The following is a 25,241-nucleotide window of genomic DNA, read 5'->3' as shown; positions in this document are numbered from 1 at the left end:
TTTTGAACGAGCTCATCTCTAAAATGCTTTGAGTTCTTGTGTTCAATGATTTTTATAAGAATCATGTATACAGTTGACACTTAAAGACTCTGAGCATATTAGGAGCTTCCTTTCAGTCAAGATTCTGTCTCATTCAAAAAAAAAAACTGCTCTCCAAATAATTATGATGCTCACACCCTAGAAAATATAAATAATGCTGGTACACCTTAGACTAGTGTGGGACAGGTGGGAGGGGGTAGAAGGGGATGGGTAAATCCATGCCTAACGGATGTGATGCATGCTGTCTAGGGGATGGGCACACTTGTCAGGGAGTGCAATTTATGTTACCAAAGCATTTGTACCCCCTGTAATACTCTAAAATAAAAAAAATTAATTAAAAATCAAAAAGTAAAAAAAAATGAAAATAAAAATACACATTTTCTAATTGAAAAAAAAACTTAGACTAGTGGAGAAAGCCAGGATACACATATTGTTCCCTTTATGCTGTCAGCATTGTACTCAGATAGTTCCTACAAAAATACAGCTGCTACTCTTGACTTTGAAAAAAGAGCCAGAATTAATTTCAAAGGTTCAAGTGTTTCTTTATCTTCTTTTCTTCTTTTATCTTCGATATTAAAATTCTCAAAGCATCAGATGCAAATGCAAAAAATAAGTTTCACCAATCCTCCCGTTAAAATTGAATTGTATTCCTTGACTTCACACCCCACTTTCAGATATCAAATTATCTTTTTAAATGCATCACCAGACTTCTTGTAGCCACTGACCTTTATCACTTTCTTACCTCTCATAGACCCTTCAACCCATTCCTATCTTAAACTGCTCTTGCCAAAGTTTTTTCAACTTCTTCATTGCTACATTCAATGGATACTTCTCAAAACTTATCTTATGTAACCTCTCAGCAGCATTCGAAAACACTACGACTCGTTTCATGAAACATTCTCTGCCTTCTCTTTGCTGTTGCCTCACCTTTTTGGTTTTCCTCCTACTTATTAGATTACTCTTCAGTTTTCTCAGTAGACATCTTTTCTTCTGCCCGTCCCTCAAATGTTCATGCTTATTGGGGCTCTGCACTGGGTCTTCCTTACTTTTCCACCTATATTTCACCACTGGATGAACTCATCCACTCTTATGGCTTCAAAAGCTAATTATATATTCATGATTCTCAAATGGACCATCCCAAGTCCAGGTCCTCTTCCTGACCCTCAGAGATATTTTTCCATTACTAAACACTAGATAACTCCATCAGTATGCCCATGAATTCCTCACACTCAACATCTTAGCTTCCCCTCAAACCTGCTTTCCATCAACATTCCTTTTTCCATGAATCATACCAAGCCAGAGACCTGGATATAATCCTTGACCCCTTGTTATCCCTCAGCTCCACACCCAATCAATGACCAAGTCCTACTGATTTTGTCTGAGATCTTGAATCTATCATGCAATTCTACCTACTCTCACTGCCACTTCCTTAGGCCAAATCATCTCCCTACTGGTAATATTGTTACCCTTAAATCCAGACTTTATAATACAGCCAGGGTGATCTTTCTAAAATACAAATATGATGTTACCCTCTTCCTAAAACCCTACGATGGTTTACTACTGCTATGAAGATGAAGCTCAAATTCTTCAACATTGTTTATAAGGCTCAGCATCTGATCTCCTGCCCTGTAATCCAAATAGCTGTATGTTCCAGCCACACCGATCCCCTTTTAGTTCCTCCAAAAAGCCACGATTGCTCTTACTATAGATATTGCCACATGATGTTCTCTCCACCTGATACATGTTTATCTGATGATGTCAGTGTTATCATGCCATCAGTATTGGTTGATTAATATGTACAACTCCTTGAGTCCTTGGTGTCTCAGCTTAACTGTCCCGTGCTCTAAATATGCTCACATAGTACACTACTTATCCATTTACTACACTCTGTTACAGCTGCCTGATCATTTGTCTCTATTTCCCTTTTAGATCATAAGCATGGTGAGGGTGAAGATTGTACCTGTTATATTTCCAATGCCTTGAACGTTACCCACAACAGAGCAGCCACTAAATAAATAATGATTGAATGATGAACAAAGAAATGAATAAACAAAGAATCAGATTAAAAGTTGTACCAGAGAAAACACATTTTACATATGGACTTCCTTTCCCTTGCTTTCTCTCAAAAAACAAATAGTAAGTAAGCTACCCTTCCCCCCAAATAAGCCGTTGTTTACAAACGGCTAATTAATGTATACTTATATATGACAGCTAAAGAGAAGAATTCCATCTGAATTTCATTTGCTTTCTCCTTCATTTCTCCTTTTCCTCCTACATACAAAATTTTCAAACTGAGAGTTTAAACACACTTAAAAGAGACGAAGCATGTGGCTGACTTTCTCTTGATCTGTCTGATGCCCAGTCTGTTCCCAAACCATCTATAAACTTGGTAGTGTATGTACATAGGGTCACTAATTAAAGCTGAGCATACCTGCTCTGAACTGCAAAGTCAGAGATCTACATGAACTATAAAGTTTAGATTTTCCAGCCTCTTATAGAATTTACATTTCCTCTAAATAAGCATGTCCTCTTTGTAATGCAATATTTTTTAAAAGTTTATTTCAGTGACTAACCTGTTCACATACACAGATATGCTGTTCAGTTTCTTTATCACCTGGTCTTTACCCATTTTACCCACTGCTTGTCAAATATTTAATTTAAGGTTTTGGGTGAAAATAATCAAACCCAACCATGAGTCCTAGAATTTCTTCCTTTAAATTTAACTTGTTAATGAGGTGATCTAAAAAGATATCAATGTATTCCAACTCCATATTTAATCTAAGAGCATTTTAATACAATTATTCACAGATTTATTCACTTACTATGTGAATCATCTACCTAATAGTGATTTATCCCAAGTAGAACTTGTTAAGTTACAAGGCTTGCCCATGTGTGCAGTCCTTTCAGGTAAGATAAAGTTTTCCAATCAAGGAAGGCATTCTGATTTTGAGATTTGATGCCTTTGGAAGGAGAGGGTGCTGTGAGGTTTACTATCAAAAGTAGTTACCTTGGATAGGTTCATTCCCAGCACTGTGAGCGTCACCAAGCCAGCACAACAGACCAAAGCACTGGAGCTGGAGAGGCCAGAACTTGGTGGGATATTTCCATCTACCAAGCAATTCATTCCTGTCAGGTTACTAAGACCAAAGTGTTCCTAAGAATATCAGGAAAAACAGCAATAGTAATTTCAGTGTTGGATTCAAGGAATAGTGCAATCTTCTTTCATCCCCCAGAAAGCAAAAGTCTATCAATAGACTTATTATAATAGTTATAGAAACTAGTTTTACAATTCAATTTAGTTGAAGCTTTACATGACATTTTATTTAATGGCTCTTGGCCATAAGGTAAGGTAATTTGAAGATTACTTTTTACTTTGTTCAACAAAAAACTACTGATCTATTTCCTAAAATTGTCTTGAATATCCTTTTTCTTGAATATTAATTAATTTGAATATGGAAAAAATATAAAATAATTATAATTCAACTTGTCAAGTAGCAAGATAAGAAATACATAATTATCTGTGATGTAGGTTAAACCTCTTGTCAGCAAATCTCCAGCATTCTGTTATTATAAAACTCTAACCCCCAAGCAATGGCTTATTTCTAAAGAGTGTCTTCCTTCAGACATCCTCTGAAGATAAAAAGCCCAAAACTTTCTCAGTTTTGTTTTACTAATGGAAAAACCTAGGTGCCAAGAGATTAGGAGACTTTCCCAAGATCACACATAGGAGCTGGGAGCAGGGTCCAGGTCTCTGATTCCTGGTTGAGAACGTCTCCAGTGCAATTAGAAACTTGGGCCAGCAAACTGTCACTATGATTTAATATGTCAGCTATATGAGGAAATCCAGATTTTTGCTAGAGTTTATAGATACAGTTTAACCATATGGCAGCTTTAAAGACAGCCAAATTAGAATTCAGCCACAAATGAGAATGCAGACTCTAAATGAGGCAGGAAAGCTCTATTTCTACAAATAGGAAAGCCCAAAGAAATAATCAAACTCTGATTTAAAGAAGAAAGGCTCTAGTATACTTACATGAATATCTAGGACTAGGACACTTTAGAAAATATCGTATCATAATCCTTTTGGTTTAGGATTTTTAAAAAATCAGGTCCACCTCCTCCTCAAGAAAAAGTACCATCGTCTTTGCAAATTACTCAAACGACTCAAGACGAAAGTATGAAACACTATTATATTACCTAATTATGTATTTCATCATACATATTATTCTAGGGAGAAATTTCACTAAACTAGTTAGAATAACCAAAGTAACAAGAGAACTCTGCAAATAAAAGACTCTTTTTTTTCCTTAATTTTTTGTCCTAGCTGGCAAAACTCATGCACCACAAAAGAAGAGATTCAGTTGGATGTATTTCTCTTCTTGATTTCAAGTCATCTAAAAATTTCCTTCCAGAAATACAAACAAATTATAAACTGAAACACTGTTGCTGCCAATGCCCTTTCATAAAAGAACATCAGACAGCTTGTTTAAAAAAAAAACAAAAACCTTGGAGAATACTATATATTTAACTATAAACTGATCCACAGGGTATCTTGAATGTGAATCATACTTACGAACTTATCACGCAATGTTTAAATTAAAATGTACAACAGATTCAAAATGCAAATGGGTTGTGCCAAATTCTGTAATAGCTCTATCCCAAAAGGATAACATGTTCAATTTAATATAAACAGATTATCCTCTGAGGCTTTCTAGTATTTGAATTTGAAGGTTTCTGAACAGGCTAACATTTAAATTACTTTTCTGCAAAAGTTCATTGTATAAACCTGCTTTTGTAGATAAGCTGTCAAACCAAAGGGAAAACTTTAAAACTTGAAATGCTCAAAAACAGTACAAAGCAACAAGCATAATTATTATTTATCCATATGCTACCAAAAGGCATGTTGTTATAAGGAAAATCAAATGTTTCCAAATACTGTAATTTCTACTAATGCATATGACAAGCAAAATGATTTGGAGATTTAAAACCTACCAATAATTTTTCCTATAAGTTATTACCATGTGTCTAACAGGAAAAAAACACACAAACACACCCAAAAAAAGAAAGAAATGAATGTGGTAACTCTAATAACAGAACCATCACTGTTAGAGTACAGTTCTGCATATCAGAAACGAATCTAGGCCAGGCACAGTGGCTCACGCCTGTAATCCTAGCACTCTGGGAGGCCGAAGCGGGTGGATTGTTTGAGCTCAGGAGTTCGAGACCAGCCTGAGCAAGAGCGAGACCCTGTCTCTACTAAAAATAGAAAGAAATTATCTGGCCAACTAAAAATGTATATGGAAAAAATTAGCCGGGCATGGTGGCACTTGCCTGTAGTCCCAGCTACTCGGGAGGCAGAGGCAGGAGGATCGCTTGAGCCCAGGAATTTGAGGTTGCTGTGAGCTAGGCTGATGCCACGGCACTTTAGCCCTGGGCAACAGAGTGAGACTCTGTCTCAAAAAAAAAAAGAAAGAAAGATATCTAATGTATTTCTGTAACAGATATACCACTGAGTCCTAGGCTATTCATGATAAAGTTTCAGATAGGACCACCAGGCAGTAAGGAACACAGCTCTCTAAAACATAAGTTAGTTTGTTTGCTCTTTGCTCACAAAGGCAAAATCCATCTCTTAACATTCTACCTATGATTCTATACAAGAGTCATGACCTCTAAAATAATTATTAAAATATAAAAGTGGCTCTAAAAACAGCAAATATCAATTTTTTTGTCCTACATACTTTTTCAACAATGAGAGAAAGTGGAAATATTTTATTTTATTGTTCTTATACATAACAATAGAGATTTTCAAGGTAATTATTCAATGTTTCTAGGAAAATACTTATACATTTCACTATATCTTTTTTTAACTCCATCTGAAGTAGTAATAATGATACTAATTATCATTTATCAAATGCCTACTAGTGTCAAGCAGTGTGTAATTCTTGCAATAACTCTTTGTCAGAATAACAATGAAATCATTTTACAGCTAAATCTGAGACATAAGAGGTTAAATTAACACAGCTGGTGGAGCCCAGATTCAAACGTGGGCTGACTCTAAATCCTGTTACAGTATACACTTACATATCCCAAGAATAAAATGTAAATAATATTACTAAAACATATCCTCAAAAGTACATTTAAACAAAGATTTTTTTAAAAACAGGTATTTGTCAGATGCACCTGATTTATGAACAGCCAGCTTATATGAAAGACCACTACTGCCCCCTGTGAACACCACCCAAAAACAATCATGTCTTCTCCACCCTCTAAAATATAAATTAGCAAAACAGAACAGAAACATCAGTTAGTATTATAGTAAGGAAACAAAAACGATATAGTAAATAAAATAAATCTGATATAATACACACCATAATCTCAACTGCTAGTAAGTCCCTTATAAACCAACTTACCTGAATTCCTTTAAATCCACACAGGAAATAGTTGTGCCACAGAGGCTTGGTTTTGTCAATCTGAATGTTATTAGCGTTAGTACTGAAGTCCCTGCAAAAACAAAAGACAATGTTAATTTAAAATCAGTAAGCCTTGAGCTGCAAAATCAATGGTCGACTGCTGCCATCTTGTGCCAAGGCAATGATACTGAAATCGCCTTCCCCATTTACTTTCAATATATACGTAACACAGTCTACCGCAAAACAGTGAACATCTCCAGCTACTAAAAGTTAAGATAGGAAGTTGTAGTGGCCCTAATGACTAAACTACCTCCAACTGACCTTTTTTATTTCCTGAAACACAAAGGAAACAATATATTTTAGAATAATGTACAGCTATTTTCTCTTTCATGTTGGTCCTTGTTAAGGTGGTCAAACCATGGGAATGCTTATCCTCCGGACCTGCTGTTTGGCACACCCCCAGATGAAACAGGGGTACTCAAAGCCATGTTTCCCCACATTCTCTCCACGTCTGCACAGTTTAAGAAAAGGAAGAAACAAACAAATAATGATTCTAATGGATCATAACCCATTGAAAAAAATAAGATTCCATGAGTCTACAGTGATATAAATTAACAAATGAATAAACAGATAAATGAAGGAGAACGGAAAACTCTCTCTTATAGTAAAATGCCAACTAAGAGATATAGAAGAAATGATGGAAATGGAAAAATCACTACATGGTAAACTCCATGATAATTGTTTCAGGAAAGCATCATTAATGGGTCTAAAATTAGACAGTAAAAATTTGATGAGAAACAAGATATTTACATAAACTCTAAGTATTTCCCCACCAGATTCTTAATTGCAAAGGGAAAAACAGTAACTTCATAGTAGAAAAACATGGCAGACACCACCTTAAGCAAATTATCAAAATTAACATCACAAGAAGGACAATCATGTGCCTTCTTGACATGATACACTGAGGACACATCCATGGATATGTGGGACTTCCTTGCACTATTAGTGTGACTTCCTTGTAAGTAAAAAAATATATAAATATATATATATATACTTCAAAATGAAAAATAGGTAGATATATAGATAGGCTCCTAAATCAGCCAAAGGACAAATTATGTGAAATGGAAGATCAATAAAAAAGGAAAAAATGAAGCAAAATTCTCCATATTAATTGAGTGCTCTCCATATAATTTACTAAATATCTACTATATGCCAGTAATTGTAGTAGGTGCCTTCCATGCATTATATGAACTCAGTAACATGGATACATTGTCTCCATCAAAAAATATTCAATGGCTTTTTTCTCAACGGGTTTGCCGCCAGAACACAGGTGTCATGAAAACCACCCATAAAGCCAAAATAGGGAAGGAAAAGACTCATATCAACATTGTTGTCATTGGACACATAGATTCAGGCAGGTCCACCACTATTGGCCATCTGATCTACAAATGTGGGATCGACAAAAGAACCATCGAAAAATTTGAGAAGGACTCTGCTGAGATGGGAAAGGGCTCCTTCAAGTATGCCTGGGTCCTGGATAAATTGAAAGCTGAGCATGAGTATGGTATCACCATTAATATCTCCCTGTGGAAATTTGAGACCAGCAAATATTACATGATTATTATTGATGTCCCAGGACATAAAGACTTTATCAAAACCATGATTGCAGGCACATCTCAGACTGACTGTGCTGTCCTGATTGTTGCTGCTGGTGTTGGTGAATTTGAAGCTGATATCTTCAAAGAATGGGCAGACCAGTGAGCATGCCCTTCTGGCTTACACACTAGGTGTGAAAAAACTAATTGTTGATGTTAACAAAATGGATTCACTGAGCTGCCCTACAGCCAGAAGAGATACGAGGAAATCACTAAAGAAGTCAGCACATACATTAAGAAAATTGGCTACAACCCCTACACAGTAGCATTTGTGCCAATTTCTGGTTGGAATGGTGACAACATGTTGTAGCCAAGTGCTAACATACCTTGGTTCAAGGGATGGAAAGTCACCCATAAAGATGGCAATGCCAGTGGAATCATGCTGCTTGAAGTTCTGGATTGCATCCTGCCACCAACTCATCCAACTGACAAGCCCTTGCATCTGCCTCTCCAGGATGTCTACAAAATTGGTGGTATTGGTACTATCCTGGTGGGCCCAGTGGAGACTGGTGTTCTCAAACTCAGCATGGTGGTCACCTTTGCTCCATCAATGTTACAACTGAAGTAAAGTCTGTTGAAATGCACCATGAAGCTTTGAGTGAAGCTCTTCCAGGGGACAGTGTGGGCTTCAACATCAAGAATGTGTCTGTTGGCCAGGTGCGGTGGCTCACGCCTGTAATCCTAGCACTCTGGGAGGCCGAGGCAGGAGGATCGTCTGAGCTCAGGAGTTCGAGACCAGCCTGAGCAAGAGCGAGACCCTGTTTCTACTAAAAATAGAAAGAAATTATCTGGCCAACTAAAAATATATAGAGAAAAAATTAGCCGGGCATGGTGGTGCATGCCTGTAGTCCCAGCTACTCAGGAGGCTGAGGCAGTAGGATCGCTTAAGCCCAGGAGTTTGAGGTTGCTGTGAGCGAGGCTGACACCACGGCACTCACTCTAGCCCGGGCAACAAAGCGAGACTCTGTATCAAAAAAAAAAAAAAGGAATGTTTCTGTCAAAGATGTTCATCGTGACAACACTGCTGGTGACAGCAAAAATGACCCACAAATGGAAGCAGCTGGCTCTACTGCTTAGGTCATTAGCCTGAACCATCCAGGCCAAATTAGCATTGGCTAGACTCCTATACTGAATTGTCACACAGCTCACATTGCCTGCAAATTTGCTGAACTGAAGGAAAAGATTGATCACTGCTCTGCTAAGAAGCTGGAGGATGGCCCCAAATTCTTCAAATCTGGTGATGCTGCCATCATCAGTTTGGTTCCTGGCAAGCCCATGTGTGTTGAGAGCTTCTCTGACTACTATCCTCCTCTGGTTTGTTTTGCTGTTCATGATATGAGACAGTTGCTGTGGGTGTCATCAAAGCAGTGGACAAGAAGGCTGTTGGAGCAAGCAAGGTCACCAAGTATGCCCAGAAAGGTCAGAAGGCTAAATGAATATTATCCCTAATACCCACCACCCCAGTCTTAATCAGTGGTGGAAGAACTGTCTCAGAACTGTTTGTTTCAATTGGCCATTTAAGTTTAATAGTAAAAGACTAGTTAATGATAACAATGCATCATAAAACCTTTAGAAGGAAAGGAGAATGTTTTGTGGACCATTTTTGTTTCTTTTTGTGTGGCAGTTTTAAGTTATTAGTTTTTAAAATCAGTACTTTTTAATGGAAACAACTTGACCAAAAATCTGTCACAGAATTTAGGACCATTAAAACAAAATTTAATAAGAAAAAAAAATATTCAGTTACTGACCACTTAAGTATGAAAGGCATGCAGAAGAAAATAAAGATAAAAGGCAGAGATCTTGAGTCTATAACCTTCAGATGCGAACAGAAATCACTACCAGACAGTAATGTCCTGTGACAGTGTGTACTAATGGGTGGGATATGAGGCTGAGAGGGTATTATTTCAATGGTTAGCATTGGGTGGAGAGGGAAGGCCTTCCTGGAGGCTCGGAGAGGTTCAGTGACCTTCCAAAGACACAGTCTGACTCTGGCTCATAAACATTTTATTCTACTGTCACGCATAGAAGTTAAAATACATTGCCATAGACAACAAGGGGTCACTGAATTTGAAAGCAGATAAAGTTATGGTAGAATATCTAACAGATTCTGTTCCTAGCTAAGAGGAGATACTTAAAGTCACAAAGAAAAGAAAAATAGGAGGGATACGGGGCAATATTCAAACAAAAAGAGAAGGAAAGTTACATAGATTTAGCAAGGTAGATGAGCAGCATTAAGGAAAAAACTGAAAAGTGTCCACTCCTACAGAATTACAGGTGTGGCTTAAGCCTTTCAGAAGAAAAAAACCTGCTTTCTTTACGTGTGCTCCCATGTTGCAGAATTCTGAGAAAAAAAAATCCTAAAACTGAGCAGATACGACTCATTACAGTGATACTTTCTACTTACACATTTCATTCATTCATTCACTTGTTCTTCAAAAAAAAAAAAAAATTGTCCAGTGTCTACCCTCTGTGTGTCTGGCACTGGGCTAGACGATTTACAATAACCCTAGCATCAAAAATATATGAAATAGGAGGAGAAGATGGCTGATTAGAGGCATCTGGTACTCATCTCCTCCACGAAGAAAAACAAAAATAGCAAGTAGACGATCACACATCAAATAGATCATCTAAGACAGAATGCTGAAATTCAACAGAGAAGTGACAGGATACACCAAAGGCAAGGAAGGAGAAGGAAGCAAGACAGACTGCTCAGATGCGATCAGCTGGGAGCCCAGAGAGGCTTCCCTACGAGGGCAAAGGGTAAGTGAGAGCCTCCAGCAGTCTACATTCCCATCGAGGACTCCTGCAATTCCAGCAACGGGAGAGCCCAAAGACCCATACGGGCCACAAGACTAACATAGGGACCTACCTGGAGACCACATAATAGCATTGCTCCAGAGAGGGAGCTCACACTGGCTCCCACACCCCGCCAAGTCCTAAGTAGCTACACATGGCCATTTTGAGAGCCCAGCCCCCACTATACCTCTGGGAGGCCGAGGCGGGTGGATTGTTTTGAGCTCAGGAGTTCAAGACCAGCCTGAGCAAGAGCGAGACCTTGTCTCTATTAAAAATAGAAAGAAATTATATGGACAACTAAAATATATATAGAAAAAATTAGCCAGGCATGGTGGTGCATGCCTGTAGTCCCAGCTACTCGGGAGGCTAAGGCAGAAGGATTGCTAGAGCCCAGGAGTTTGAGGTTGCTGTGAGCTAGACTGATGCCACGGCACTCTAGCCCAGGCAACAGAGCAAGACTTTGTCTCAAAAAAAAAAAAAAAAACAAAAGATAATTTTTCCAATAAATAAAGAGAAACAATTGGATAACCATCTATAAAATAATATATAAATCTCAACCCTTATCTCATGCCACATACAAAAAAAAAGTCCCGCAAAATGGATCATAGTCCTAAATGTAAGAGTTGAAACTATAAAACTTCTAGTGTTACAGCTCTTTTAGAATATGTCTAGCAGGTTTTCCTGTGGGAAAACCCCCATCAAAAATAAATAAATAAATAAAATAAAATAAAAAGAAACTATAAAACTTCTAGAATAAAATATGAAAAAAAAATTAGTGATTTGGGATTTTGGAAAGATCTTGATTACAATTAAAAGGTACAAACTCTGGGGCCGGGCGCGGTGGCTCACGCCTGTAATCCTAGCTCTGGGAGGCCGAGGCGGGTGGATCGCTCGAGGTCAGGAGTTCGAGACCAGCCTGAGCAAGAGTGAGACCCCGTCTCTACCAAAAATAGAAAGAAATTATCTGGCCAACTAAAAATATATACACAAAAAAAATTAGCCAGGCATGGTGGCTCATGCCTGTAGTCCCAGCTACTCGGGAGGCTGAGACAGTAGGATCGCTTAAGCCCAGGAGTTTGAGGTTGCTGTGAGCGAGGCTGACGCCACGGCACTCACTCTAGCCCGGGCAACAAAATGAGACTCTGTCTCAAAAAAAAAAATAAATAAAAATAAATAAATAAATAAAAGGTACAAACTCTGAAAGAAAAAACATCAACATGACTTCATTAAAATTAAAATCTTTTCTTCCTTAAAAGACACTAAAAGGGAAATGAAAATCCAAGCCACAGACTGGAAGAAAATATGTGCAAAACATATATCTGACAAAGGACTTGTATCCTTATAAAAGAAACTATTAATATTAAAGGTCAACTATTAATATTAAAGGTCAATAATAGAAGGTCAATAATAGAAAAATTAATTAAAAATAGGCAAAAGACTTTAAAAACCCCTTCAGCAAAAAATATATCTAAAGCACAAATAAGTACATGAGAAGATATCCAACATCATTAGTTTGAGAAATTAAAATTAAAACAAAATACAATACTACTACCCATTTATGAGAATGGCTAATGTAAATGTGGGAATATAAAATGGTAAAACCGCTTTGGCAAGCAGGACATTTCTGTAAAAGAAAAACCATACATTCTACTCCTAGGTATTTATCCAAGAGAAATGAAACATATATATCCACACATACGTTTATACACAAATGTTCAAAGCAGCATTATTTATAACATCCCCAAACTGGGAATGATCCAAATGCCCATCACTGGTGAAGAGATAAACAAATTATGGTATATCAGTGCATATGAATGCTACAAACAGTGGACAATTCTAAGAGGCATACTGCATGCTTCCTTGCGGTCCTGGTAAAATCAAGATCTTTGCCGACAGCAGGGGCTCTCTACCTTGATAATTCACCTCGGATTCCCTAACTCGTTCTCATACTCTCTCCTACTTCTGGAATAATTTCCCAAATACTTTACTTTCATTCAGGTCTGTCTCAGGTTCTGCTATTATGAAAAATGAAACTGAAACCACATATTCATTATTGTGGGAATGGTTAAGTGAATTTGAGAGAATCAATATGATAAAATATTATACATTCATTTTAAAATGTTTATAAATAGTGACACAAAATGTCACTAATGTACGATTTTCTTTAAAGAATCCAAAACGTACATAAGATCTATTAACAATCATGCAAATGAAAAGGAAAAAATATATATAATACATTCCATAAAAAAGTAAAAAAAATTTTGTATCTTATATACCTGGTATAGTACCTTATCAAAAATATTAGTTGAACTAAATGAACATTATTGCAGGCAAACTGTCCAATGAACAATAAGCCAAAAATATAATGTGCCAACTATCTGCCAAAATCTTTTTTGTACTTAGCAAATCAAATCCATCATAACACATTATAAGCAAGTAGAGTTTATCACAGGAATACAAACATGGTTCAACACTAGAAAACCCATCAGAGTAAACCACCATATTTTTAAAAAACTGATCTTCAATATCAAATAGATACTTAATAAAATTCAACACCCATTAATAAATTCTTTAATCTTACCAAACTAAGAAAAAATACTTTCTTAATTTGATAAAGCATCTGTACTAGAAACATATCTATCATGCACAAGACCCTGTTTTACACTAAGGCTAGACCATTAAAGAAGAGAGACAAAAATGACTGAAGTCATAGAGCTCACAATCTACTGAGCAAGACTGGCGAATAAACAAATAATAATACAGCATAGTAAGGCACTATAACAAGAGAATTAGAAGGTACCATTGTATTAAAAATAGGACAATAACAGACCTGACTTTGCTAGAAATGGTTAGATCAATAAATGATAAATACTTTTTTGGCAAGGACAGAGTTATTTTCATTTTTGTATAACTCAGTATCTAAGACAATGTCTAGTACAATGGTAAGTCTTTGGTAAATATTTCTTAAATGAATGAACAAATGAACAAAATGAACAAGCACTAAATAGTGCCCTTAGATTCTTTTAAATGTCAGATACAAAACAACAATCAATTAAACAATTAATTGTAATTTTGATTTCTCCTAAAGAGTTCCATTGGGTAGAAGCACAACACCATTAACACACATACAGACATTACACACATATTAGCAATTCTACATACTTACGGATACAAGGGATTTGTATTGGCCAGTTGTAGAATGTGTGTTTTCACAGGTTCCACAGCTATTAACATATCTTGTTCTACAGCCATAGGAAGAACAGAATATCCACAGTAGTCTATATGTTCTCCTAGAAAAAACAGAAGGCATTTTTAATCATTGCTAGCATATGAAACAAAAGAACCTCAAGTAAATTGACATACAGGGGCCGGGCACGGTGGCTCACGCCTGTAATCTTAGCACTCTGGGAGGCCGAGGCAGGCGGATTGTTTGAGCTCAGGAGTTCAAGACCAGCCTGAGCAAGAGTAAGACCCTGTCTCTACTAAAAATAGAAAGAAATTATAGGGACAGCTAAAAATATATCTATAGAAAAAATTAGCTGGGCATGGTGGCACATGCCTGTAGTCCCAGCTACTCGGGAGGCTGAGGCAGGAGGATTGCTCGAGCCCAGGAGTTTGAGGTTGCTGTGAGCTAGGCTGACGCCAGGGCACTCTAGCCCGGGCAACACAGTGAGACTCTGTCTCAAAAAAAAAAAAAAAGTTGACATACAGGAAAAAGCTGGCCACAAGTAAGGTTTTAACAGAAAATGAAAATATTACAGGGAGAGAATTATTCAGTTTTTTTGTTCCCCCAGATATCTGAGCCAGAAACTTCTCCTAGCCATAAGTATATTAGTTATGAGTTTGTGTTAATTTTTGGACTTCTTTAAATTTTATGGGTTTTTTTCCACTTTCTAATTAATAATGATCATTTTCAAATATTTATGTGTTATATAAGCATCAAGCAAATTAATATCTCTTTCCTTTCTTGCTCTTTTGCATTAATTTTTAAAATATGAACAATTGAAGCCTTTAGTATACTCTTTCTTATATTAATGTTATTTGTGTTCCAATTACTTCTTTACTAACCAATGAGCTCACTAAAGGTAAGAACTTTGCTCCATTTATCTTTGAGGTTTAACCAAGTATCTACAACATTAGATTGGGACTGATAAGTTGTAGTGAATGTGCTAGACATATCTAGGAAAAAGAAAAAGAAGCCAGAAAAAAGAATATTTAATCTATACTTTTTATATATAAACAAATACATAAAAAACTATTCTCTTTTCCTTTTTACTCTAATTCCTCTGCAAACCATAAATAGGAATTTTTTGCTACTATACCGTGTTTTCTTTAACTTAGCATTTAAACTTAAGTTTGTTATTTATAAGATTTAAACACAAAATAGCAAATTCAAGACAGATGGCTAAGCCAGCTCATTTATTTTATTTTTTTTTTTTATTTTTTTTTTTTTTGAGACAGAGTCTCACTTTGTTGCCAGGGCTAGAGTGAGTGCCGTGGCATCAGCATAGCTCACAGCAACCTCAGACTCCTGGGCTTAAGCGATCCTACTGCCTCAGCCTCCCGAGTAGCTGGGACTACAGGCATGAGCCACCATGCCCGGCTAATTTTTTGTATATATATTTTTTTAGTTGGCCAGATAATTTCTTTCTATTTTTGGTAGAGACGGGGTCTCACTCTTGCTCAGGCTGGTCTCGAACTCCTGACCTCGAGCGATCCACCTGCCTCGGCCTCCCAGAGCTAGGATTACAGGCGTGAGCCACCGCGCCCGGCCCATTTATTTTTTTTTTATCCCCTCCCACCGTAAGCCAGCTCATTTACATTTCCCCAGTACAGTTTTTATATGTGAATGTTCCTACAGCAGGTATTAACCAACTAAGAAACACAAAATGAATAGAAGACAATTCAATGGCATAATTATGTTTTAAATAAATATTATTCCACATATTATTACAGATAACAGGTCTTTTGTTTCTACATTAATGTATCCTTTAAGGTGGAATAATAAAAGGTTTTTTATGGATTGACAATGACAGATGCAGAAGTGGTTTTCCAAGCTATCTTTTCCTGAACTTCCTTCAAAAATGCAATAATAAAAAAGAAGTAGAAAACATATTCAAATAAGCAAAACTCTAGGGAGGCACCCAGATTCTATATGGAAGACTGCAGTGCTGTTAATTCTGAGAATTAATAATTCCTGGCCAGGCGCAGTGGCTCACGTCTGTAATCCTAGCACTCTGGGAGGCCGAGGCAGGAGGATCGCTCGAGGTCAGGAGTTCGAGACCAGCCTGAGCAAGAGCAAGACCCCATCTCTACTAAAAACAGAAAGAAATTAGCTGGACAACTAAAAATATATAAAAAATATTAGCCAGGCATGGTGGTGCGTGCCTGTAGTCCCAGCTACTCAGGATGCTGAGGCAGGAGGATCACTTGAGCCCAGGAGTTTGAGGTTGCTGTGAGCTAGGCTGACACCATGGCACTCACTCTAGTGTGGGCAACAGAGCAAGACTCTGTCTCCAAAAATAAAAATAAAAATAAAAAAACAATTCCTGCATTTTGTCTAAACTGATAGAAATACCTTGGTTGAGGGACAGGGAGGGAGGGACTACAACCCAGAAAAACTTTTGTTTTTCCAGTCATTTCCCTTCTCTCATCCCTTACAAAGCTATTTTGAAATGTCCACCCTCTTCTTATACTGTCAGCCCCTCTCACAAGATTGAGAGGTTCCCCTCACAAGAACCTCTCAATCTTCTACATCAAAATTATACAATTTACATACATCAACTTGCATCTTTTTCTTCCTTGCCACCTGTTAAACAAGTCAAAATGTCACATGCTGCTGCACGTCCTGCCCCCCAGGGCTTGAGGACCAGCCCACACAGTAGCCCTCACCACCAGAAAGGCCATACCACTGCCTCCACAGACACTCAGTCTAGACCATTGAGGCACTTGCGGATACCACTGACATTGACTTTCTCTGACTCTAGTCAAAGAAATCACAAGGAAACTACACTACTGCACCTACCCATAACTAAAGTCAGAGCACCCTACTCAACAATAAATATATAGGAAAAGTCATTCCATATGAAAGTTACTCTATAAAATTAGAATAAATGACTATTCCAGGCCGGGCGCGGTGGCTCACGCCTGTAATCCTAGCTCTGGGAGGCCGAGGCGGGTGGATCGCTCGAGGTCAGGAGTTCGAGACCAGCCTGAGCAAGAGTGAGACCCCGTCTCTACTAAAAATAGAAAGAAATTATCTGGCCAACTAAAAATATATATACAAAAAAAAAAAAAATTAGCCGGGCATGGTGGCTCATGCCTGTAGTCCCAGCTACTCGGGAGGCTGAGGCAGTAGGATCGCTTAAGCCCAGGAGTCTGAGGTTGCTGTGAGCTAGGCTGATGCCACGGCACTCACTCTAGCCCGGGCAAGAAAGTGAGACCCTGTCTCAAAAAAAAAAAAAAAAAAAAAAATGACTATTCCACCAGATACAAAGATATCAGTATAGGGGCATAAGAAACATGAAAGAGCAGGAAAACATCACACCCCCAAAGGAATACAATAATTCTCCAATGAAAGACCCCACAGTAATTCTCCTATGAAATGCTTGAAAAGAAATTCACTATAATGATTTAAACAAATTCAGCAAGATATAGAAGAATACAGATAGACAATTCAATGATATCAGGTAAACAATTCATGACCTTAAAGAGAAATTCAATAGACAGATATCATTAAAAAAAGAATCAAACAGAAATCTTGGAGCTAAAGAATTCAATGAATGAAATAAATACAATTGAGAGTTTGAACAGAAGACCACAGCAAGCAGAAGAAATAATTACTGAACTTGAAGATAGGGTGTTTGAAATAACCCAGTCTGACAAAAAAAGAGAGGAGAAGAAGAAAGAGTAACAGAATAATAAAGAATAAAGAATATCTATGGGACTTATGGGACACCATTAAGCAAAGGAATATTCTCATTATGAAAGTTTCAGAAGAAGAAGAGATGCAAAAAGGCATAGGAAACTTATTTAATAAAATAATAGCTGAAACCTTTGCAACTCTTGGGAGAGATATGGACATGCAGAGCAAGTAAGTTCAAAAGCCATCAAATAAATTCAACCCAAAAAGTCCTCTCTAAGGCATATTATAATCAAACTGTCAAAAATCAAAGAGAAAGAATTTTTAAAACAGCAAAAGAAAAGCATCAAGACACATATAAGGAAATCCTTATTAGACTAACTGCAGATTTCTCAGTAGAAACCTTATAGTCAAGAAGAGAATGGGAAAATATAGTCAATATGCTCAAATAAACCTGCTGGCCTAGAAAACTACAAGGATAGCCCAGAAAAACTATCCTTCAGAAAAGAAAGGGAAATAAAGTCTTTCTAAGACAAGCAAAAACTAAAGAAATTCATCACCACCAACCAGCCTTACAAGAAATACATAAGGTAGTCCTATATCTGAAAGCAAAAAGACAATAACTACCATCATGAAAACATGCAAAAGTATAAAACTCCATAGAATAAATACACAAGTGAGAAAGAGAAAGGAACCAAATCTTATCACTACAGAACACCACCGAACTTCAAAGATAAACAATATGAGAGGAAGAAAGGAACAAAAGGTACACAAAACAACCAGAAAACAATTAACATAATGAGAGGAGTAAGTCCTCACCTATCAATAATAACCTTGAAACCATTCCCACTTAGAACCAGAACCAGACAAGGTTGCCCACTATCTCCACTTCTATTCAACATAGTGCTGGAAGTCCTTGCTAGAGCAATTAGGCAAGAGAGGGGTATTAAGGGCATCCAAATGGGGGCAGATGAGATCAAACTCTCGCTCTTTGCCAATGATATGACATTATATCTAGAAAACCCCAGGGACTCAACCAAGAGACTCCTAGAATTAATAAATGAATTTAGTAAAGTCTCAGGATACAAAATCAATACACACAAATCAGAGGCATTCATATACGCCAATAACAGTCTAGCCAAATTTCAAATAAAAAATACAATATCTTTTACAATAGCCTCAAATAAAATTAAATATCTAGGAATATATTTAACGAAAGATGTGAGAGACATATACAGCAAGAACTACGAGACACTAAGAAAAGAAATTGTAGAAGATATAAACTGCAGAGGGAAGTTTATAGCACTAAATGCCTACATCAAAAAAATAGACTTTAAATAAACAATCTAATAATGCTCCTCAAAAAATAATAAAGCAAGAAAAAAACCAAATTCAAAATTAGTAGAAGGAAGGAAATAATAAATATCAGAGCAGAAATAAAGAAAATTGAGACTAAAAAAATTTTAATTTTATTTCACTTAACTAACTTAAGCTTAGTCAGATGTAACTAGTGTCTACTGTAATATATTAATATACGATTCATAACCTAGTCAAAGCAAAAATTCTCCTTTGCATCTTCAAAGGGACAGCATGTGATATCATGGGCAATATCCTCAATAATATCTCCACGATAACCTCAATAATAAGTCTCATACAATTGTATCTAAATAATAACAAGGTACAACTTGGTGAAAACAACTCTATGTGTAAAGTACATATATTTCTGAAATCAAGCTTGATCCAGGATAAATGTAGAAGCTAGCAAAATGGGTTCTACATGACCTCAAAATTATGCTCCATAGGTAGTGTTGGTAACAATCATGTTGATCAAAAGTACAGACAAATATAGATGTTTATCAATTGATGATGGTGTTATATCCCAATAAACCCATCATAAAGTAAAAAAAAAATCGTAAGTCAAACCACTGTTAAGTCAAAGACCTTACAAGTCTATACTTTTAAGTTCAAGATCCCTTTGTGGAAAATAAGTAACTTACTAAGTCCCATGAAATGGAGTATATCCTCTATTCTACCTATTTAATACTTCTCCTTTCTATCCTCAAAAAAAAAAAAAAAACTCATCAGAAATAATAAAATGATAAAATTAATAATGCTGTTCTCACCTAATATTTCCTTTTTCTCAAACTACTTGGTATAAAGAGTAAAAATCTGGAAATAACTTTATGTACAATAAGAAAAAAGTATTAAGTAAATTATAAAATATTAACTCAGTAAGCTATTATGAATTAAGTCTTTAAAATAATAATTATGAACACCATACAGAAACATGGTACTATGGTTTGAATGCCCCTTCAAAACTCATATTGAAATTTAATTGGCATTATGACAGTATTAAGAGGTGGGACCTTTAAAAGATGATGAAGTCATGAGGGTTCTACCTTCATGAATGGATTAATGCCACCACTGTCTCCAGAGGGGGTTAATTATCCCAAGAGTAGGTTTCTGGTAGAAGGGTGAATTTCAGCCCCATCCCCTCTCTGTCTTGCACACTCTCTTGTACTTCTGCCCTTCCACCATGGAAGGACTCAACAAGCAGCCCTCACCAGATGCTGGTGCTATGATCTTGAACTTCTCAACTCCAGAATCATGAGCCAAATAAACTCTTATCATTTATAAATTACCCAATCTGTGGTATTCTGTTATAGCAGCAGAAAATAAACTAAAACACACAGAAATATTTATGATATATTCAATGAAAAAAACAGGATTAAAATGGTATCTAATCTAATTATAACTATTATCAATTATTATATATATGGACATTGACAGAAAGACAGTAAACAAAATGTTAAAAGGCTATGTTAGTTACCACTAGAAGGTAGTAAAAATCAAAGTACTTCACAAGAGAAGCAAAAAAAAAAAAGATAAATATGTCTAGAAGACCTGCAAAAATCTGTACCACACTTTTTTTTTTTAAGTTCACGATATTATGAGGGTACAAACATTTTGGTTATTTTATGACTTTGCCTCACCCAAGCGAGGATTAGAGACATGCCCTTCCCCTCTACAATGCTCACCGCATCCATTAGTTGTGAGTTTACCTCCCCAACCCCCTAATCCCTGGAGAATATTACTACCATGTGAGCACCATAGTGTTGATCAGTTAGTGCCAATTTGATGGTGAGTACATGTGGAGCCTATTTTTCCGTTCTTGTGTACCATACTTTTAGTAGCAAGGAATTGTAAGGATTCCCAATATTCCACTAACCCAATGAGTAAATGTAAAACCATCAAAACTACTTACCGCAGTCTAAAATTTTAAACTGTAACACAGGAAAAAATTTCATTTGCCAGGAAAACAATGTTAACAACTGTGTTTTAACAAATTTATAGATTTAAAGAACCGAACAACTTTAATATTAATAATACGGATTGGAAAGATAAAAGTGTGTTCCTTATGCAAATGCATAGCTTAATATTAGAAGATGTATGTGAAATATTCTATTTGGGAGAAAATTAAGAAAGAAACATATTAACAAAAATTTAGATATTACCAAAGGAGGAAGAAAAAATTAAGAGAAGACACTTTTGAAATACCTATTATATTGACTCTTCCTGGTGCTCGAACATAAAACTTGGGAATGGATCCAAACTTAGAGTTAAACATTTCCTTTAGCTTCAGCAATCTGAAAACAAGAGTAGAATATTTCAGAATATCATATAAATCCATAAGCTACACACACACACACACACACACACACACACACACACACGCACGCGCACACACACACACAACTTCATATACCTGCCACCACTAATTATTCCTTGAAAAAAATAAAAGCAAAATCTCCTAGTGACATACTTCCTCGAAAATCCCAGTATGAACAATATTGTAACTTCCTAAATGGTACCAAAGCATAGCTAAGCATACTGAAGAATTAAAAAGTTAAGACTGATATACCCAACTAAAAAAGCTATTTCCTTCAATTATGAAGACTGTAACTTTCTATATAATTTTTCAATGATATTCAGGGAAAAAATCTCTTTATACTAAAAGAAGTAGCATGGGATACTGTATTAGTTTCCTAAGGCTGCCATAACAAAATACTATAAACTAGGTGGCTTAAAACAATAGAAATTTGGTATTTCACAGTTCTGCAGCCTAGAAGTCCAAAATCAGGGGTAAGTCCAAAATCAGGGGTCAGCAGGGCCTCTGAAAGGTGTAGGAAAGAATCCTTCCTTGCTCCTTTACACCTTCTGGTAGCAGCAATCAATCCTTAGCATTCCTTAGATTACAGCTACATCACTCTAGTCTCTGCCCCTGTCATCATATGGCATTCTCCTTGTGTGTCTGTTCTTCCCTCTTATAAGGACACCCCCAGTCATTGAGGCCTACCCTAATTAATTATGACCTCATCTTAATTGATTACATCTGCAAAGATGCTACTCCAAATAAGGTCATATTCTGAAGTTCCAAGCAGACATGAATTTGCAGAGGTACACTATCCAACCCAGTACAGGTAGTCAGATGAAAAACTGACTGGATATCAAGAGACTACAGTTCTAATTCTAATGAGGTCTCTAATTCAATGCCAGTTTGTCAAACCATTTTCCCTTGGCCTCTCTTCTCTAAAATTTGAGAATTTGGATATTCCTCAAAAGTCTCTTCCAGACTGAAAATTCTTATAATAGATTTAATAATTTTATGCTGTCAAATCATCAAGTCAATTCTGTGAAAAGCTCCTATTGTTTGTAGTCCCACATCATATTGTGTCTGAGTAATAACACCAGGTTAGTAGACATTTAATAAAGCCTACTATATTCAACCTACTAATTAAAAAACTGAGACCCATACAAGAAAAGCTTAAGAAAAAAAAGCAAATTTATTATAATGATAAAAAGATATGTTGACTATTATTGCCAGTTATCCAAGCTGGTCTCTTGGGAACCAAACAGTCATCAAAAACTCTGTTTATATTGGTGTCATTGGCTCTTTGTCTTCTTGACTCATTCTATCCCTTCTAGGATACCATCCCCACTTCTCTCTGCTCAGTACTCTTTCCATTCCATCTGCCTCTGTGAGCCTCTTAGTTTTTGCTCCTCTGTATCTTCAGTTTTCATGACACAGAGTCCTCAACTCTACAAGACTTAACAGCTCCAGTGTCCTGTACTCTGATTATGTCTCTGTCCTTTAGTCCAAATTCTCAGAAGATATAATCTGTTTGGCAGAGTTTAGGTCCTGTATCCATCCTGCTCCAAACATTTGCAGCCAAGGGGATAAAGTCATTTAGTACAAACAAGGTCACTTATTTTACTTACAAATATGATCACTTATGTCTTCTCCTTCAGCAGAGGATGTGGATGACAATGAAAGATCTCAGCAGGGAGACCATAACTGCTATCTCCAGCATATCATTCAAAATACATTTACTGGACTACTAGGTAGATATGGAAAATGGTGGCTGCCTAAATCTTAGTTTCCCTATATATACTCAAAAACAATGCAAAAAACAAGAAAAAATAAAACTATACAAAAACTATGTCTTCGGTATAACTAGAAGAGATAGAATGTCAAGCTATCTATAAGTAGAGAGAAAAAAGAAGAAAGAAAAAAAGACCACAGTGCACTACTGGAAACAGAAAGCGAGTGAAAGAGAAAAGAAGGGAGCCAAAAAAACTAAGATTAATCTAAAACCACCACCAGAAAGAAAAAGTCCACCCATTAAAAAATAGGAGAGGCCAGGTGCGGTGGCTCACACCTGTAATCCTAGCCCTCTGGGAGGCCGAGATGGGTGGATCGCTCGAGGTCAGGAGTTCGAGACCAGCCTGAGCGAGACCCCGTCTCTACTAAAAAATAGAAATAAATTATCTGGACAACTAAAAGTATATACAGAAAAAATTAGCCAGGCATGGTGGCGCATGCCTGTAGTCCCAGCTACTCGGGAGGCTGAGGCAGTAGGATTGGTTAAGCCCAGGAGTTTGAGGTTGCTGTGAGCTAGGCTGATGCCACGGCACTCACTCTAGCCCGGGCAACAAAGTGAGATTCTGTCTCAAAAAAAAAAAAAATAGGAGACATGGGTAAGAAAACATGAAAGTCTTTAAATAAGCCCACTGATTATTAAATAGGCAACAGGCAAAAGTTAAAAGATACAGATGGGCCGGGTGCGGTGGCTCATGCCTGTAATCCTAGCACTCTGGGAGGCCAAGGCGGGAGGATCGTTTGAGCTCAGGAGTTCGAGACCAGCCTGAGCAAGAGCGAGACCCCTTCTCTACTAAAAAAAATAGAAAGAAATGATTTGGACAGCTAAAAATATATATAGAAAAAATTAGCCGGGCATGGTGGCGCATGCCTGTAGTCCCAGCTACTCGGGAGGCTGAGGCAGGAGGACTGCTTGAGCCCAGGAGTCTGAGGTTGCTGTGAGCTAGGCCGATGCCATGGCACTCTAGCCTGGGCCACAGAGTGAGACTCTGTCTCAAAAAAAAAAAAAAAAAGATACGTATGATTAAATATAAATAAAGTAGTATAGGAACAATGTCTAGGCCAGCATTGCCAAGAAGTATGTGTTTACAAAATGGTAGTTATGATTATTATCTCCTAGTTCTTGGACTCAACATCATTTCCACTCTGTTGCATGTGAATAAGAATCCATCAGAAGCAATGAGAGATGGTAGGTAATTAAGTGTTATTAGCTCGTATCAGGACAGGAAGTACTGTTAGAACAGTGGGTGATTTTAGTGATGCTGTTGATAAACCTTGGTGCTCTCAGCTTCTTTCATTTTATAGATAAGGTTTAAACTATTCAGATTATTTTTTTGTCCAGATTCTAGGTAGAATGATATAAAATATTAGTGTTTTTAATAGGAAAAGAAAAGAAAGAAACTGATAAAGCAGATAGTAAGAGGCTAAATAAAAAACAGTCCCCTGCTTTCTCATGGTATTAAAAGGATACAAGTACAAAGATAACTAACAGAACAAAAATATAAATCTTCCTAAATACCAAAGAAATTTCAAAAATAAAGAAGCAAAGAAAAATATCCAGTAGATAAAGAAAAACAGAAGATATATTATAACATGTAATTACAAGTTGAGCATCTCTAACTAAAAAATCCAAAATCCAAAATGCTCCAAAATTTAAAACTTTTTAAGCACAGACATGATGCCATAAGAGGAAAATTCCATGCATACGTACTTAACACAAACTTTGTTTCATGTACAAAATTATTTAAAAAAAAAATATTATCTTCAGTCTGTGTGTCTAATGTATGTATAAAACATAATTGAATTTCGTGTTTAGACTTGGGTCCCTTCCCCAAGATATCTCATTATGCATATACAAAATTCCAAAATCCAAAAATATCCAAAATTGAAAAAACTTCTGGTCCCAAGCCTTTTGGATGAAGGACAGTCAATCCGTATAAAATAATATGGCAGAATGAATCAAACACATCAGTCATATTAATAAATGTGAATGGGCTTCACTTACCTATTAAAACAAAAAGATTTGCGATTTTCCTCCT

General features: G+C 36.6%; 1 protein-coding gene and 2 pseudogenes across 7 annotated transcripts in view; 2 read left to right on the top strand and 1 right to left on the bottom strand.

Moving 5' to 3' along the window:
- Nucleotides 1-25,241, bottom strand: part of GALK2 (galactokinase 2) — a 133,571-nt gene that overhangs the window by 80,668 nt on the left and 27,662 nt on the right. For all 6 annotated transcript variants that reach the window (XM_045528811.1, XM_045528784.1, XM_045528775.1 and 3 more), the window contains exons 2-5: nt 21,321-21,409; nt 14,067-14,190; nt 6,450-6,540; nt 3,047-3,193 (exon numbers count right to left, since the gene is read on the bottom strand). In XM_045528811.1, the coding sequence (XP_045384767.1) occupies nt 3,047-3,193; nt 6,450-6,540; nt 14,067-14,190; nt 21,321-21,409 (451 nt within the window). The remainder of the gene's footprint in view (nt 1-3,046; nt 3,194-6,449; nt 6,541-14,066; nt 14,191-21,320; nt 21,410-25,241) is intronic.
- LOC123622447 lies at nt 7,830-9,830 on the top strand (annotated as a pseudogene). Its single transcript, XR_006729498.1, has 2 exons — nt 7,830-8,748; nt 9,091-9,830. The product of XR_006729498.1 is annotated as an elongation factor 1-alpha 1-like (transcript).
- LOC123631261 lies at nt 11,542-11,597 on the top strand (annotated as a pseudogene).

This window comes from Lemur catta, chromosome 1 (assembly GCF_020740605.2).
Source record: "Lemur catta isolate mLemCat1 chromosome 1, mLemCat1.pri, whole genome shotgun sequence".
Classification (NCBI taxonomy): domain Eukaryota; kingdom Metazoa; phylum Chordata; class Mammalia; order Primates; family Lemuridae; genus Lemur; species Lemur catta.
Note: the sequence above shows the minus strand (reverse complement) of the source record. Positions and strands in the feature narration are given on the sequence as shown.